General features: G+C 41.7%; 1 protein-coding gene and 1 long non-coding RNA gene across 3 annotated transcripts in view; one reads left to right on the top strand and one right to left on the bottom strand.

The window, feature by feature from the left end:
- The window catches only part of LOC148125063 (uncharacterized), a 558,115-nt gene that overhangs the window by 53,150 nt on the left and 488,408 nt on the right, over positions 1-16,557 (bottom strand). The gene's annotated exons all lie outside the window — the stretch shown is intronic.
- GRIK4 (glutamate ionotropic receptor kainate type subunit 4) overlaps positions 1-16,557 on the top strand; it is a 337,150-nt gene that overhangs the window by 270,110 nt on the left and 50,483 nt on the right. For both annotated transcript variants that reach the window (XM_087939152.1, XM_087939153.1), the window contains exons 9-11: positions 2,032-2,184; positions 5,224-5,328; positions 16,144-16,251. In XM_087939152.1, coding sequence (XP_087795278.1) covers positions 2,032-2,184; positions 5,224-5,328; positions 16,144-16,251 — 366 coding nt within the window. The remainder of the gene's footprint in view (positions 1-2,031; positions 2,185-5,223; positions 5,329-16,143; positions 16,252-16,557) is intronic.

Here is a 16,557-nt window from a genome sequence, read left to right as displayed (position 1 = left end):
TTTCAGCGATTGGAATCCTGAGATAAAGACAGAATTGAATAGATCTTTTGGGGAATTGTAATTTAGAAGGCATTCGGGGAAGCTTTCCTTTCTCTGTTTTCCATAATGTTGTTACACCAGAAGAATTAGTGACTGAGACACATGGATATTGATTCATCCATCCACATCCCAGAATAGATACGTTCTTTCTGCTAAAACTCTTTAAATCCCACATTTAGAGTAAATATTTGTGGTTAGCTGAGAAACGTATGACAGGATGAAAAAAAATATTGATCAAAAGGGACAGATGAATAGCGACTCTTGCAAGTGTATCAAAATAATCCTGGGATTTGAGGTTAAAGTAATTTTTATTGGAAAATAGCAGAGTCTTGTATTAATTAAGCTACATTCTCTGTAAGTGTGACTCAGAGCAAATTAATGTGCTGATGGAATATAACTGTACAAGGTTAAATAATATCTGTAGAACTGTTTTGATCTAGGACATTTCATCAGAATTGATTTATCTTGTAGGCTGGAGTTGTTCCTGTGTTCCGCTTGCTTGAATAATATCGCAGAGCATGTTTTCCTAATAAAATCTAATACATCAAGATCACTTGCAAGATGCTCTCAAATAGTGTTGCAAAATATTTTTTAATTATTTCTGGATAAACCCGATCATTATTGTACCTTATCAACCTTCTCCCTGGCTCTTCCTCTTCAGATACAAAGCAGAGAAGCTTGCAACGTAGATTAAAATCAATTAAGAACAATGACATCAAATTACCGATAATAGAAACAGAAGAACTCCATTTGACAGCCCTCCAATAAAAACAACTCTGTAACAAATTATAAAAAGGAAAAAAAAAATAACCTAATGAAAATAACTAATCTCAGAGCAAAACCAGACTTGGAAAAATAACAAACGGGATTCATTCCACGCAACGTTTTCCTTAGAAGGTTAATTCTTGAATTGACTTTGATATGTAAATCACAGATGGGATTTCCTAAGGAGAAGGTTTCACAACAATGGTGTCATAACCAAAAAGGCCCTGTATTTATTTATTTATTTTATTAAAAAGATCCATATCAGGCTACCTACAGTCTACATTATAACTCTGGTATTTCCTTCTGTTCCAAAAGTCAATGCAATCCTAGGCTGTATAAACAGAGGGATAGAATCAAGATCACGTGAAGTATTAATACCACTTTATAAGGCCTTGGTAAGGCCACACTTGGTATCCTGCATCCAGTTTTGGTCACCACGATGTAAAAAAGATGTTGAGATTCTAGAAAGAGTGCAGAGAAGAGCATCGAAGAGGATTAGGAGACTGGAGGCTAAAACATATAAAGAATTGGGTATGTCTAGTTTGAAGGAAAGAATGACTAGGGGTGACAATATAGCAGCCTTCCAATATCTCAGGGGCTGCCCCAAGGAAGAGGGAGTCAAGCTATTAAAGCACCTGAAGGCAGGACAAAAAGCAACAGATGGAAACTAATCAAGGAGAGAAGCAACTTAGAACTAAGGAGAAAGTTTTCTGACAGTGAGAACATATTGGAACAACTTGTCTCCAAAAGTTATGAACGCTCCAACACTGGAAGTTTTTAAAAAGCTGTTGGATAACATTTGTCTGAAGTGGTGTAGGGTTTCCTGCCTAAGCAGGTGGTTGGACTAGAAGACCTCCAAGGTCCCTTCCAACTCTGTTATTCTACTCTACTCTACTCTACTCTACTCTACTCTACTCTACTCTACTCTACTCTACGATTCTATTCTATTCTATTCTATTCTATTCTTCCAACCAAGCCCAAAAAAGGTTTAATTCTGATTAACATTTTAGAAATCAACTGTAATTACTGAGATAGCACCACCTGCTACTATTCGTTCAGGGTCTTCTCCATCAAATGCATAAACTTTATTCCCCCTTGACTGGAACCAAGAATTTACTTGTTCAGTTGTCCTTTGCTCTGTGCCAGGTTATTTTTTTTGGAAACAGCCTGGACGTTGGGTCCCAATAACATTTCCTCTCCCTGTTCCTTGTCTTCCATTTTCTTCAGCTGTCTTCTGCCTTATTATTCGATGCAGTCTATGCTGTGGTCAGTGCGGTACAAGAGCTGAACCGGAGCCAGGAAATTGGTGTAAAACCCTTGTCTTGCGGATCTGCCCAAATCTGGCAACATGGCACCAGTTTGATGAACTACCTCAGAATGGTGAGAATGGATTGAGCACGGAGGATTTGGGAATGTGGGTTCACCCCTGTTCTCAGCATGAGATAGACAGGAGTCCTGCTTAGAAGTTTACCCTAAAGAAAGGTTGTAGGAGGAGATCATAGGAAGCATCAGAAGGGCCCCTAGAAATCTGCATAAATATCCCCACTGAAGGTAACCATATCATCCCATGACAGTTTGTTCCATATCCCTCTAGAATAGGGGTGTCAAACTCAAGGCCCGGGAGGCTGGATCTAGCCCATGGGGTGCTTAGATCTGGCCTGTGGGGCCACCTCCACAGAGGGAACAGCAAAGGACTGGCCCGTGATGCCTCTGCAAGTGAAAATGGAGCTCGCGACCCAAGTTCCATTTTCGCTGGCAGAGGATTGCAGGAGGCTGTCACAGCCTAAAACGGAGCTTGGTAGCCCATTTTTGCTGACCGAGAGCTTGGGCCCCCACAGGCGCCCCCAACCTGAGTGATGTCATGCTGGCCCCACCCATCCTGGCCCCTCATAGTCAAACACAACCTGATGCGGCCCTCACTGAAATTAAGTTTGACACCTCTGCTCTAGAACAATGTTTCTCAACCTTAACAACTTTGAGATGTGTGGACTTCAATTCCCAGAATCCCCTAGCCAGCACATTGAAGTCTAACATTTTAAAGTTGTCAGAACAACGTTCTGGAAGATGCCTCCTACCATTAGTTACTCAAGTTACTCAAACCCGTGGAAGCCCCTCTTTGTCTTCTGATCAGCTTAACCTTACTTACTTGAAGTAAGTCTCCCTGCCTCTTACTTGCCATGGCTGGCACGTCTTCTGCATCTCTGTTTCCTTGACAAAAACATGGGCAGTGCCTACCTTAACACAGAGGTAGGCAGAACTGGAGGGGCAGAACATGTGCCAAGGAACCGTCACATAGTTAATGGTTTCAGTGGAAGAATTGGAACAAAGGATCAAGAAGACAACATCCATCGGTTGGACATAGGTTTGAGGGCAGCAATGTCCAACCTTGGCAACTTTAAGATCTGTGGACTTCAACTCCCAGAAGTTGAAGTGGCTGGGTGTCAAGCCTGAATTTGGTTAGATGGTGGATTGGTTTACATCTGGGTTATACATATAAATTCAGTTTGACACACTTGGGAGCTGAAAGGAAGGAGACCTGAGGTGGATGGAGTTCCAGCCACAACAACATAGCTGGGCGATGAGTCAGCCATGTTCCAAAGGCTGTCTGGCCAGAGGAAGGAGAATTCAACCAGGCAACCGTTTCACATCCCGGTTGGACAATGTGACATATTGTTTTGGAAAATTGAGAAAATCCTAGTTATAGTGATGTGGAAAGCAGGGAAACTTTCAGTAGTGGCTTTCCACTAGTTAGTGCCAAGATGATGTACCTTAATAAACTTGTTCTTTGAGGAATTGAAATGCCTTGGAGTTCATTTTATGGTGGTTGCATTACTTGGAACCTGACACTGGGGAATTCTGGGAATTGAAATCCACAAGTCTTAAAGTTGCCACAGTTGGATACCTTGTTCTAGGGTGTTTGTCAACTTTGATCCCGAGAGTAAGACCTTCAAAGAATGTACTGTAAGTTTGCATTTTTTTAATGACGGTTCCTCATGCATCCATCGTCTATTTGGCAGACCTTCTCCAAATCTCACATAGGCAGCAAGCTAAGATGTTTTCAAATTTCTAGTGGACCTGAATCTATGGTTGCTTGGCTGGGGGGACAATGTCCTTTTATTGGAAAGGATGTCTGTCAGTAAATACAAGTTCTGTGCTGGCTTCATTGGGTCTTGGTTGGGGTTTGCCCTGCTGAATATGGCACAGGGTATGACTTGTATCCATCTGCACAAAGGAGACTCTTTCTTATTTCGGCTTTGGATGATGGACTAGTCACTTGACATGTCCATCAGAAGCTCACTTGTGACTTTGCATTCTGTGGAAAAAATAAATCTCTAATAGAAATTACTATGATTCTATTTTCTCCTACATGGGATCTGTATTGCTGGAAAATCAATAATCCAAAGCTTTGTCAACAATTAGCAGAGTGTGGTTATCTGTATTTACCAGACCTTTGCACCCTCATGCTTCATTTTCACATTACCCAATGTGACACCTGGGCTACCCAGCCATGTAATGGCTTCCCCTCAAGTCCCAGGCAAGGTGTTTGAATTGAGCACTCACTTTTGACAGTGCAACTCACAGCTACCGTGATGGGAACAAAGATCTCTGCAGAAGGTACTGAAAGAGGCAGACCAGCTGTTGAGGCCAGAAAGGAAGGGGGCTTGGTCACCATCTTGTGACGATGCAGGCAGGGGTGGGCTTCAAATATTCTGGCAATGGGTTCTCTGCCTGGTTGCTGGGTGGGCGTGGCCTAGTCAGCCTCCTGCATTATGTTTGCGGGAGGGGGAGGTATTTACCCTTCCAGGGCTCCGGAGTCTTTTTTTGAACCTCCAGGAAGGCAAAAATGGCTCTCTGGAAGCTGGAAACAGATCTGTTTCTGGCCTTCCCGAACTTCCAGGACGCCCATTTTTTGCCTTCCCCGAGTCTCTGTGCGTGCCCTGCACTTACCTGCATCCAAAATGGGCCATGTGGGGACTCCTGGGAGGGGAGAAGCATGATGAGTGGGGCCAGCCAGGAGTGGGATTTGGGGAGTTCTCCAAACTGCACAGAATCTTAGCTAGAGGCTCTCCTGAACCCCTGCGAACCGCCAGCAGCCCACCCCAGAATGCAGGTGTCCTAGACTTCCTGTCCTCTCAGCTGCTCACATTGGTGACTTGTCCAAAAACTTCCTTCCTGACTTGAAATTTCTCACCACTGTGAGCAGCAACAGATTTTTTTTTTTCCGGTAGTTTTTTATAGAAACCGTCGAAACCTAGAATTGCAGTCTTGTAGGATCGTAGGACCTTATAGGTACAAGATCTAAGGTGTTACACACGAGATTATGTTTTCCTTTCTGGCTTGACATGAGAAGCGTAGGGCCTCTGTCCTTCAGACTCAAGAGTTTCTATCTGGCGCTGCAATTCACCCTCTCTTGGACAGGTAGAATTGGAAGGTCTCACTGGCCACATAGAGTTCAACAGCAAAGGTCAACGATCAAACTATGCTCTGAAAATCCTGCAGTACACCAGGAATGGCTTCAGACAGGTAAATAAATACCTTTTTTTTTTTTTTTAGCTTTTACCCTTTGTACTCTGGGTTCAGCGCTACCTGTTTCTTTGTGTTGTGACTTTCGTTCTTGATGTCGCGGTTCCTTTAAAAATGTCCTTTGTCTTGTTGGCTGTCACTTTATGCTGATTATGAGTTTGGAAACTCCTTTTTTGGTCTAACTCATTTGGTTCTTCTGTTGCTAAAATATTCAAGATAACTTTTATGGGGGGGGGGGGTGAATTTTATCCTGGTGGAAAGAGTGCCAGATACAGATATTGTATTGGTAAATAATGTACACCTGTGGGAGATATGAGACACAAAAGGAGCAGAATAAGAACCAGCTTTCACTTGGCATCTTTCAGGACAGCTTCAAATCTGTCAGGGAGCTACAAATGGGAGCAAAAGTGGAACCAGGCGCCCTGCGTATAAGGCAGCTTTAGAGCAATTTCCGTTTGAAGCGATTGTGGCATCTTTGCAGCCTTAAAATGACTTCCTTTCAAAAGTCTCTCGGCGACTTCACTAAGCAATTCCAGTTCAAATTAAATAAAGATTTCGTTCTGTTGCTTGGGAAGTTGCTCGCTCCGCTGACCCATGGCCAGATTGAGGTGAATTTAACAGGCTCTTTCAACTCCGCTTAAAATGGAGGAAAGGCTCAACCGCTGTCTGACCAGCTCCCATCCTTCTGTGGCAAAGCCAGGCTCTGTAAAGAGTCAGACTACAGAAGAATAGAATTGGAAGGGACCTTGGAGGTCATCCAGTCCAACCCCTTGCTCAAGCAGGAGACCCTGTAGCATTCTGAGCAAATTGCTGTCCAATCTCTTCTTAAAAACCTCCAGTGATGGAACAGCCACAACTGCCAGAGGCAAGTTGTTTCACTGATTAATTGTTCTTACTATCAAGAAATTTCTCCTTAGTTCTAGGTTGGATCTCTCCTTGATAAGTTTCCATCCATTGCCTCTTGTCTTGGTTGGTTTGTGGTGTCATCAAGGAATGTATGGCCCATGTCTCTAAGCTGACTTCTTTTTTTCCAGTAGAGTAGAGTAGAGTAGAGTAGAGTAGAGTAGAGTAGAGTAGAGTAGAGTAGAGTAGAGTAGAGTAGAGTAGAATAGAGAAAGAATGAATAGAATAGAATAGAATAGAATAGAATAGAATAGAATAGAATAGAATAGAATAGAATAAGAAAAGAATGAATAGAGTAGAGTAGAATAGAAAAGAATAGAATAAGGAAAGAATGAATAGAATGGAATGGAATGGAATGGAATGGAATGGAATAGAATAGAATAGAATAGAATAGAATAGAATAGAATAGAATAGAATAGAATAGAATAGAATAGAATAGAATAGAATTCTTTTTTGCCCAAAAAAAGTAATTAGACACACAAGGAATTTCTCTTTGGTGCATAAGCTCTCAATGTACATAAAATATATATTAATCAAGAATCATAAGATACAACACTTAGTGATAGTCATAGGATACTTAATAAGCAATCAAATCATCCTAGGAAACTAAATAAAACAATATAAATCGTAAAGATAAAGATACTTACTGGTTTGGCTCCTGTTCCACAGTGACAGGTCAGGCAGCAAAAAAACCACACCAATTGTGTTTTCCTGTTCGAGCTGCAGGCTTTCGAGCCTGTTGCATTATTAATGACAACATTATAATGCTTTACATACTCAAAGCGCTGAATAAACACGAGCTCTGTGCTGTGCATTTATGTGGTACGGTGGCTTAAATAATGCAGTGGGCTGATAAATAATAGAAGAGGGAAATACTTTGGTGGTGGGAGCAGAAGCCATTTTAGGTGCCATCTTACAGGGCTCCCGCGCAGAAGGAGCTTAGTCCTTGCATGCTCTCTTTCAAGCTAGGGTGTCAAACTCAATTTCATCGAGGGCCAAATCAGGGTTGGATTTGACCTCAGAGGACTGGGTGGGCATGGCCAGGGTGGGTGTGACCAGCTCCTCACTCGTGGCAGAAGCACCTAAGGCAGAACTTCCCTCCCTCACTCTCATTATAATCTTCCTTCCTTCCTTCCTTCCATTTTCCTTTCCTTCCTGCCTTCCTTTTCTTCTTTTTCCTTCCCTCTTCCTTCTCCTTTCTTCTTTCTTCCCCTCTTTCCTTATTTTTCCTTCCTTGCTCTCTTTCCATCTTCCCTTCTTTCCTTTGTCTTTCCTCTTTCCCTTTCTCCTTTCCTTCCCTCTTCCTTCTCCTTTCTTCTTTCTTCCCCTCTTTCCTTATTTTTCCTTCCTTGCTCTCTTTCCATCTTCCCTTCTTTTCCTTTGTCTTTCCTCTTTCCCTTTCTCCTTTCCTGCCCCTTCCTTTCCTTTCCTTTCCTTCCCTCTTCCTTCTCCTTCCTTCTTTCTTCCCCTCTTTCCTTATTTTTCCTTCCTTGCTCTCTTTCCATCTTCCCTTCTTTTCCTTTGTCTTTCCTCTTTCCCTTTCTCCTTTCCTTCCCTCTTCCTTCTCCTTTCTTCTTTCTTCCCAATCTTTCCTTATTTTTCCTTCCTTGCTCTCTTTCCATCTTCCCTTCTTTTCCTTTGTCTTTCCCTTTCTCCTTTCCTGCCCTTTCTTGCATGCTCAAATGCAAGAGGGGAAACATTTCTCCTTTTTTTGTTTTTAGTTTGTTTGGATAGCCCTCTGCCAGTGAAAACAGGGCGCGTGGACACCGTGTGCCCCCTCACCCAAGCTCCATTTTTGCTGGCAGAGACGCTGTCGGCCAGTCCTTTGTTATTTCCAGGCTGGTCTTGTGGGCTGGATCTAAGCACCCTTAATGTGACATTCCTGATCTAGGACCTTTAGTGATGACTCACCAGAGATGAACTGCATGGGGGAAAAGGGGGGCAGTTTGGAGCAGGGGTCTCCAAAGGGGGCAACTTTAAGACTTGTGGACGGCTTTGCTGGCTGAGGAACTCTGGGAGTTGAACGACACACGTCCTAAAGTTGCTAAGGTTGGAGAACGCTGGTTTGGAGGATTCTTCAGCCTGGCCTCCAGAAACAAAAACACTGTTCATTGAATGATTAAAGAGGAAAAAGCTAAGAATATAAGTACTTTTGTTTCCACATGGAAACTGTTTCTGAACTTCATGCTTGAAGTAGAAAGGAATGAGAGTTTGATTTGAGGTTTTACCGAGTAGATTGATAGATCTTCGTAGAAACATCTTCTTCTCATCATTCCTTATCACCCATCCCCTCCCACTTGTGACTGTATGATTGTAACTTTGTCGCTTGAATCCTTATAATTTATATTGACTGTTTCCTAGAATAATTTGATTGCTTATTGTACCCTATGACTACTATTAAGTGTTGTACCTGATGATTCTTGATGAATATATCTTTTCTTTTATGTATACTGAGAGTATTTGCACCAAGACAAATTCCTTGTGTGTCAAAACCACACTTGGCCAATAAAGAATTTATTCTATTCTATTCATATTATTATGAAAAAGCAAAAAGTTGGGATTTGATGGTAATGCCTTATTTTACTGCAACAGAGAGAGTCAAAAGTCAGTTCTTCTTCTTTTTCTTTCTTTCTTTTCTTATTCTTTCTCACTTCTCTTCCTCTTCTGTCTCCCCACTGTTTTCCTGTTTACTTTTGTATTTTGTATCTTACAATATTTTATAACTCGATAAAAATATTAAACCCTAAAGAGGAAAAAGCTGGCATCTATATACAGGTAGTGCCCAACTTACGGCAAATGAAAAAAGTGATGTAAGATTAATCCTCACCCCAAAATGGTCATGTCACTTTTTTTCAGTGCCATTGTAACTTTGAATGGTCACTAAATGAACTGTTGTAAGTCAAGGGTTATTTGTATTGTTTGATATTATTTTTAAAGACGTGGATAATCTCTGCTTCCCTGGATGGATGCTTTTTTTAAACTGTTTTCTTATTTTTTTTAAATTTCCTTCTCTCTTTTTTGCCTGTGCTCCCTGTTCATCAGCTCTGCTCAAAAATTCAGTGAACTTTGAAGCTCAGCCCAAATCCTAGCAACCGGCAAATTAGCTGTGCTTAAGGCTTTCTCATCCTTGCTCTTTCCTGCTGATGGCCAGCAGCATTCAGTGATTGAATATTTAATATATTTACATAGCAGGCCTCAACATGGTTTTGCGTTTAGTCAAAGCTGGCTAAATGTATTTGAGAAGGAATTCTCCAGCCACCCAAGTAGCTTTTTCAGCTTGCAGAAAAAATGCCAACGCATTGCCTTGGCTGCTACTTAGAAACGAAAGAGCCTATCAAATCTTTTTTTTTTTTTTCAATTTTAGAGTGGATGTTCATTTGGTTTGGTAGAATCAGAATTGAGTTTAAATCATGTGGTTTGGCTCCCATTTTAGCTCAGGTGGTCCTAATACTATCTGAGCAGGAGAGCAACTGTTTTGCAACCCCAAACTCGATGCATCTCACAGTAGGGCTAAAAAATACTGTTGGAAACCCAAAACAGTGACTGGGCTCAACCATGGCAGTTAACCATGATTTAGTAAGTAAATGACAATTGGGTATGTTTCTGCAACATGCTAAACCAAAAGTCATGGTTTAGAAATGACAGTGACTAGATTCATGCAGTGAAACAAGACACACCCAAACCAGGAAAAACACATTGTCATTGCTAACAATATTATTATCCTGCGGTAAGATAGGGCACCAATAAATTGTGAAGGAAGGAAAGAAGGAGGGAGGGAGGAAGGGAGGAAGGAAGGAAGGAAGAAGGAAGGAAGGAGAAAGAGAAGAAAGGAGGGAGGGAAGAAGAGAAGAAAGAAAGAAAGAAAGAAAGAAAGAAAGAAAGAAAGAAAGAAAGAAAGAAAGAAAGAAAGAAAGAAAGAAAGAAAGAAAGAAAGAAAGAAAGAAAGCCAGAGTGGTCAAGGATCTGTCTTAGGAGAAGGCAGATAACTACGTTCCTCCGTGGCAGGGGAATTCTTTCCAACCTGAAGAAACATTTCATCATCCCAATGAACTAAATCAGAAATGCAACCTTGTACTCATATATTTTATAGCAGCTGCTGTTGCTAGTAACCAGAAGCTCCAGTAGGAATTCTTGAGTCTATTACATGCCTCTTTCCACCAGGCTCAAATGAGATGCCTCTTACATTATTCTGAAACTCCAAATTTCCACTGTCGTTCCTTCTCAAGCCAATAAACTTTCCAAGGCCCCAGACACTATTTCCCACCCAGAATTTTGGCAGCTTGTTCTCTGTGCCGGATTGGTATTTGGGAGGGTGAGATGTGAAGTCATTTAGATTGACAAGGAGTTCCTGGCCTAATTATCCCATCAATTCTTGTGCTGAACGTTTTCTTCTCTTGGTTGTCCCACAAGCCAACGACAAGGAGCTTTCAGGAACAAACGATAATTATTTTTCCCCTTGGAGGGGAAGGAAGAGTTGCCTTGACAAACGTCTCCAGGAGCACAAAATGAGCTTATTTTTATTTCAAGTCTCTGTGGACGTAGGATTGCTTTGGCTCCATTCAAGGCCTCGGTTCAAGGCTGTTTTTAACAGCCTCGAGGGATGGAAACTCGTGTTTTTCATCTCTGGAGAACACAGAGAATGCAGCCAGGGGTCATAGTCCCTCGGGGTCAATTGGACTTGGGGTTGCAGCAAAGGTGGTATTCAGTCAGTTCTGACCGGTTCTGGAGAACCAGTAGCGGAAATTTTAAGTAGTTCGGAGAACCGGCCAATCCCACCTCTGACTGGCCCCGCCAACCCCATCTCTTCTCTGCCTCCCATTGAGTCCCAGCTGATCGGCTGAGTCTTCCTTGGTTGCCCTGCATAGGAGAACGGAGCTGGAAAGCAGGTTAGTGGGGTGGGGAGGGAATGGGGATTTTGCAGTAATCTTCCCCTGCCACGCCCACCAAGCCACGCCCACCAAGCCATGCCCACCAAGCCATGCCTACAGAACCAGTAGTAAAAAAAAAAAAAAAATTGAATACCACCATCTGGTCCAACTTGAACCACCGCACAGGGCAAAACTGTTAACCTCCTCCTGGTTAAATCTTCCTCCCCTGACAGGAATGCATGTTTTGATCCAAAGGGAAATAATAACTGTGAGGTTAAAATGATGATCGCCACTCTTCCTTCTCTGGATGTATGATTTTTATACCTCTCCTGTTTTTTACTTGATTTAGATACTACCTTACTGGGGTGGGGGCAGTGATGTGGGCAGGGAGAATAATACTTCACTATCAGGAAGATGGTGAGAGAGAAAGGGAGGGAGGGAAAGAGAGAGGCAGGGGGAGGGAGAGAAGGAGGGAGGGAGGAAGAGGGAGAGAAAGGGAGGAAGGGAGAGAAGTTTTATGCTTTAATGTTCTTGGATGCCTTCACAAGAGACATAGGAAGAGAGAGGGGAGAGGGGGAAGAGATAGAGAGGGGAGAGATAGGGAGGAGAAAGAGAGGGAGGAAGGGAGAAGGAGGAGAGAGAGAAGAGGGAGGAGAGGGGGAGAGAAAAAGGAGTGGGAGGGGAAGAGGGAAGAGAGTGAAGGAGAGGAGGGAAATTCTATGCTTTAATGTTCAGAAGACACAGGAAAAGAGAGGGGGGAGAGAGAAGAGAAAGAAAGAAAGAAAGAAAGAAAGAAAGAAAGAAAGAAAGAAAGAAAGAAAGAAAGAAAGAAAGAAAGAAAGAAAGAAAGAAAGAAAGAAAGAAAGGGAGAGAGGAGAGAGAGAGGGAGAAGAGAGAAAGTAAAGGAGGGAGAAAGGGGAGAAAGAGAAAGAAAGAGGGAAGGAGGAGAAAGAAGAGAGAGAGAAAAGAGAGGGAAGGAGAGAGGTGGAGACATGGAGAGAGAGAGGGAAAGAGGGAGAGACAGAAAAATTGGGACAGAGAAGGAGGGACAGAGAGGAAGAGAGAGAAAAATTGTATGCTATTATGTTCTTGGACACTTTCACCTTCAGCCACAGAAGGCGGGGAAGGAGCTCTACTAGGAATATTGCCATGCCGTTGTCACTGAGAGAAGGAGCCTCAAGCCAGCACCAGCCCAGACCATTATGGGATAACCTTGAGGCACAGATGTATTTAGCACAGATGTATTTAGCAATGGTAATTGCACAAGCAAGGGTCAGAGGAGGCCGCCACGATAGTCAATTAATTTGGGCAGACCAGCAGGGAAAGTACAAATTATGGACTTAAGAGGGCTGTCAAAATTAAAGCGAATCTGTTTTTAAATGGCTGGGGGAAAGAGGGGCAGGGGCCAGAAAGAAAGGCTCTGTGACCAAGGGCCAGTATAGCCACAGGCGAGGGATATTACATTGTAGTTAGGCGTCTTAATCTATGAAGAGGCAACTGCAGGGTCTCGACTCTAACGTTAATCTACCGTGCAGAATGTGTAAAAGTTACTGAGAAGACACTGTAGGATCTCTTAGTAATATTGTGTAGGTCAGGGGTGGCCCAGGTTGGCCAATGCTGGCTGGAGAATTCTGGGAGTTGAAGTCCAGAAGTCTTAACGTCGCCATGGTTGAGCACCGCTGCATAGCTACTAAAACCAATATTATAAGATTGTGCCCTTTATAAATCCCACTTAATTGATGTTTTTCCCCTCCCGCCAAGCACCGAGAACAGGCATGCATGGAAACATTCATTTTACATAATTTCTTGCACAATGACTTCCAATATAAATAGCGTCCAAGATATCTGACAGATAAAACACATTAATAACAGAGCTAAACCACTATGGGGAGGAAAAGAAAGAATAAAACAGCTAATCAAACAGCAGGGGTAAAGTGCAGAAAACTCAACTTACAAACTTTAAATCAGGAAGCCAATAAAAGTACTTCACGAGTTACGACCACAATTTTAGCCTTTCAAGAAAACTTAATTGTATGTGATTGGACTTCAATTCTGTATCACCTTTCTCATTTTTTCAAGAAATGAAAAGGAATGAGATCCACAACGCAGTTGGAGAGAAATCTCTTTGGTTCTCCAAAAACTTTGTTCCAACATAGGTAACACTAATCTAATCTCGCCAGACCAGAGTCTTAATATCCTCATTACTTGTTCAGTTAATTGAGTTTAAAAATCCACTTAAACTGATTATTGTATCAGCCAAAGTGGGATTTCGAGTTGTTAAAAGAGCGATTTTGTTAAGATGTTTGCACCAGCCGAAGAAAGCAAATTTCAACTTGTTGACGAGTGCCGTACTCCTTCGTTCTCATCCTATAGGTCTTCCCATAGTGGTCATCCTAAATTGCTTCTCCGTCTGTCTTTGATCTCACAATGAAAGTTATACAACTTGATAAGTTGATGTGCTTAAAGAGAATGGACGATATCAAGACTGAACTCCACCATAATATCCATAGCGCTTGGAGAGAGAATAAGATGTGAAGTACTGAATATATGGAAAAATTGGGCATCTCCATTTTGCTGTAGTGGGCTGACAGCTGTAAGGCAAAATAAATAAATAAACACAACCCTTTTCATTCTTCAGGGGGGTGGAAGCTCCAGCAAGTATCATTAGCAATTTGGGGGTTCTTTGAAGGTTGTCTTTGCAAAATGATCTCATGTCTTGTCTCCTATCTGTTGCATCTTAGCAGGGTCCATCTGGGTCACCTATAAAGCAATAAGGTCAGTCTTAAAACCGGGTCTCCGAAATTGGTAGCATTGGAAACTCAGGACTCCACAATCTTGTGAAAAAAATGACAACCCACAAAAACAGTGTATCAGAAAGGATTTATGGCTCCGTTCCACTCTCCACCAGAGAGTGTAAATTAGTTAGAAGAAGAATAAAACAGAAGCCAAGATAGAAATGGCTTAGACTGGCTATTGGCACGATTGGGGTTGATTAGCTTGAGTGATATCATTAACAAAGGGTTAATTAATCTCTTGGAAGCAATTATAGAAGAAAGGAGGCTACAGTCATTAGTAACCAAAGAGAACCGTGGAAAATGTGCTTTTATAACAAAGCATCTTACTAGGGTACACCTTGGCAGTTGAGGAGCTGAAAAGCTAATCTTTGCTTAGAGGTATGTTTATTTATTTCATGTATAAAATTTATTGGCCGTCCATCTTACCGTAGGGTAACCCTGGACAGCTTATACTCATTAAAAATATGTGCCCGTGTTTTCTAGAAAATAAGAACTAACCAAAAAATAAGCCCTAATACATCTTTTTGGACCAAAAATTAATATAAGACCCAGTCTTATTTTCCGAGAAGTACAGTATACATATTAAAACATAAATAATTAAAAACAAACATTACAACTGAAGAACACATGGGGAGGGCTGGGGCGAAGTAGGGAGATGGGATATGTTGTTACTCGATCAACCACATCCATTGTGTTGTTCCTTCACTGGGGCCCCAAACCAACTGGCAGAGCCAGCTCTTTAGGCCCTTATGAAAAGAGAGGAGAGTTGGGGCCAACCTCACATCAGGGGCAATGTTTCATGCTCCTTACATGCTTCTTACACTGATCTCAATGCTTCCATTGAAAAAAGATGTTGAAACTCTAGAAAGAGTGCAGAGAAGAGCAATAAAGGTGATTACAGGCTAAAAAGTTTAAAGAACGGTTGCAGGGATTGGGTAGGTCTAGTTTTATGAAAAGAAGGGGTGATATGATATCAGTGTTCCAATATCTATGGAGGTGCCACAAAGAAGAGAGGGAGTCAAGTTATTCTCCAAAGCACCTGAAGGCAGGACAATGGATGGAAATTAATCAAGGAGAAATCCAACCTAGAACTAAGGAGGAATTTCCTGAGAGTGAGAACAATTAATCAGTGGAATGACTTACCTCCAGAAATTGTGGGTGCTCCAACATTGGCAGTTTTTAAGAAGAGATTGGACACAACCTGTACAAGATGTTTTATCAGTTGGCATCTCCCGCCAGCAAGACTGGCTAAAGTATATAAAAATCAGTCACCAAATTGCTGGAAGAATTATGTATGCAAAAATGGGGTACATATTATCATACATGGTGGGCCTGTAAAAAAATCACAGAAGTTTTGGCATGATTTTGACGTGGCTAAAGGAGATGCTGGGATTTAAAATAGTCTATAAACCAGAATTCTTCTTATTGGGAATTATGACAGAAACATAGCAAAGAAGAGACCTATTTTAAGAATCCATGTGATTATGGCAGCAAGAATGATGCTTGCCGGAAATGATAGAGAAGCTCCTAATAAGGATGAGGTGATAAACAAGATTTTGACATGTGCTGAAATGGACAAACTGACTCTAGAAATGAAAGACAAGGCTGAGTCAGAATATTACAAGATTTGGAACAAATTTGATCATTGGTGGGAACAGAAAGGAAGGGCTCAAAATAAAAAAGAGGAATAGGATCTGTAGAAGGGATATCCAAGATTATGTGATTAAGCTCTAATTGAGATGGTGGATGATGTAATGAAGGAAAATTAAATGCATAAAGGTACAATATGTATAAATGTATATAAGATATATATTATAAGATGTAAGACAAAAACAATTTCAACGTGTCCAGTGTTTTTAAACAATTTGTTCAATAAAATGTTAAAAAGAAAGAAGAAGAGATTGGATACCATTTGTCCAATCTGGATGGCCTAGACAATGTCCCTTCCAACTGTTATTCTGTTATGTTCCAAGATGCTTCCTTTTATCCTAAGCATAAGGGTTTCTATATGGTGGAACACTTGGAACAATCCCCAGATATATATTTTTTTAAAATGGGGTTATGACAAAGCTTGATAAGGCCCAACTATAGCTGAGTTCTCCAACATAATGTCGGTGGGATGTATTGTAAGGTCAACAAAGCATTGACTGCTGCATTTTGCAGAATTGGCCGTATGGTCAGCCAGACTGCTCATATGGCAGAAGCAGACCTATTTTGATAACTCACTGTTTTTCTCTTCCTCTTTGTAGATCGGTCACTGGCATGTTACAAAAGGCCTTTCGATGGATAACCAGATCTTCTCAACCAACATGTCAGAGAGCCTCTTCAACACCACGCTTCTTGTCACTACCATCCTGGTAAGCATGGAGGGTCAGAAGGACCCTTTTCTTCTCAGGCAGTTGAAATGTGGCCTCTCATTGTCCTCTATACCAGCTTTTCCCCCCAACTTGGTGGCCTCGTAGACCTGTTAGGCTTGCAAGAACCAGACTGCTAACCGGGAACACTGAAAGTTGTAATCCTAGCACCTCTGGAGCACACCAGTTTGGGGAAAAGTGTTCAGCATGCTATCATTTAATGCATAGGACTATTTATGAAACTCTTGAAGGAACATACAATCTAATTGTTAATGTGCAGAAGTTATTTCGTTTTTCATTGCTTTGTTG

Source organism: Pseudonaja textilis, chromosome 9, assembly GCF_049901715.1.
Source record: "Pseudonaja textilis isolate UNSWEBS1 chromosome 9, rPseTex1.2, whole genome shotgun sequence".
Lineage (NCBI taxonomy): Eukaryota > Metazoa > Chordata > Lepidosauria > Squamata > Elapidae > Pseudonaja > Pseudonaja textilis.
Note: the sequence above shows the minus strand (reverse complement) of the source record. Positions and strands in the feature narration are given on the sequence as shown.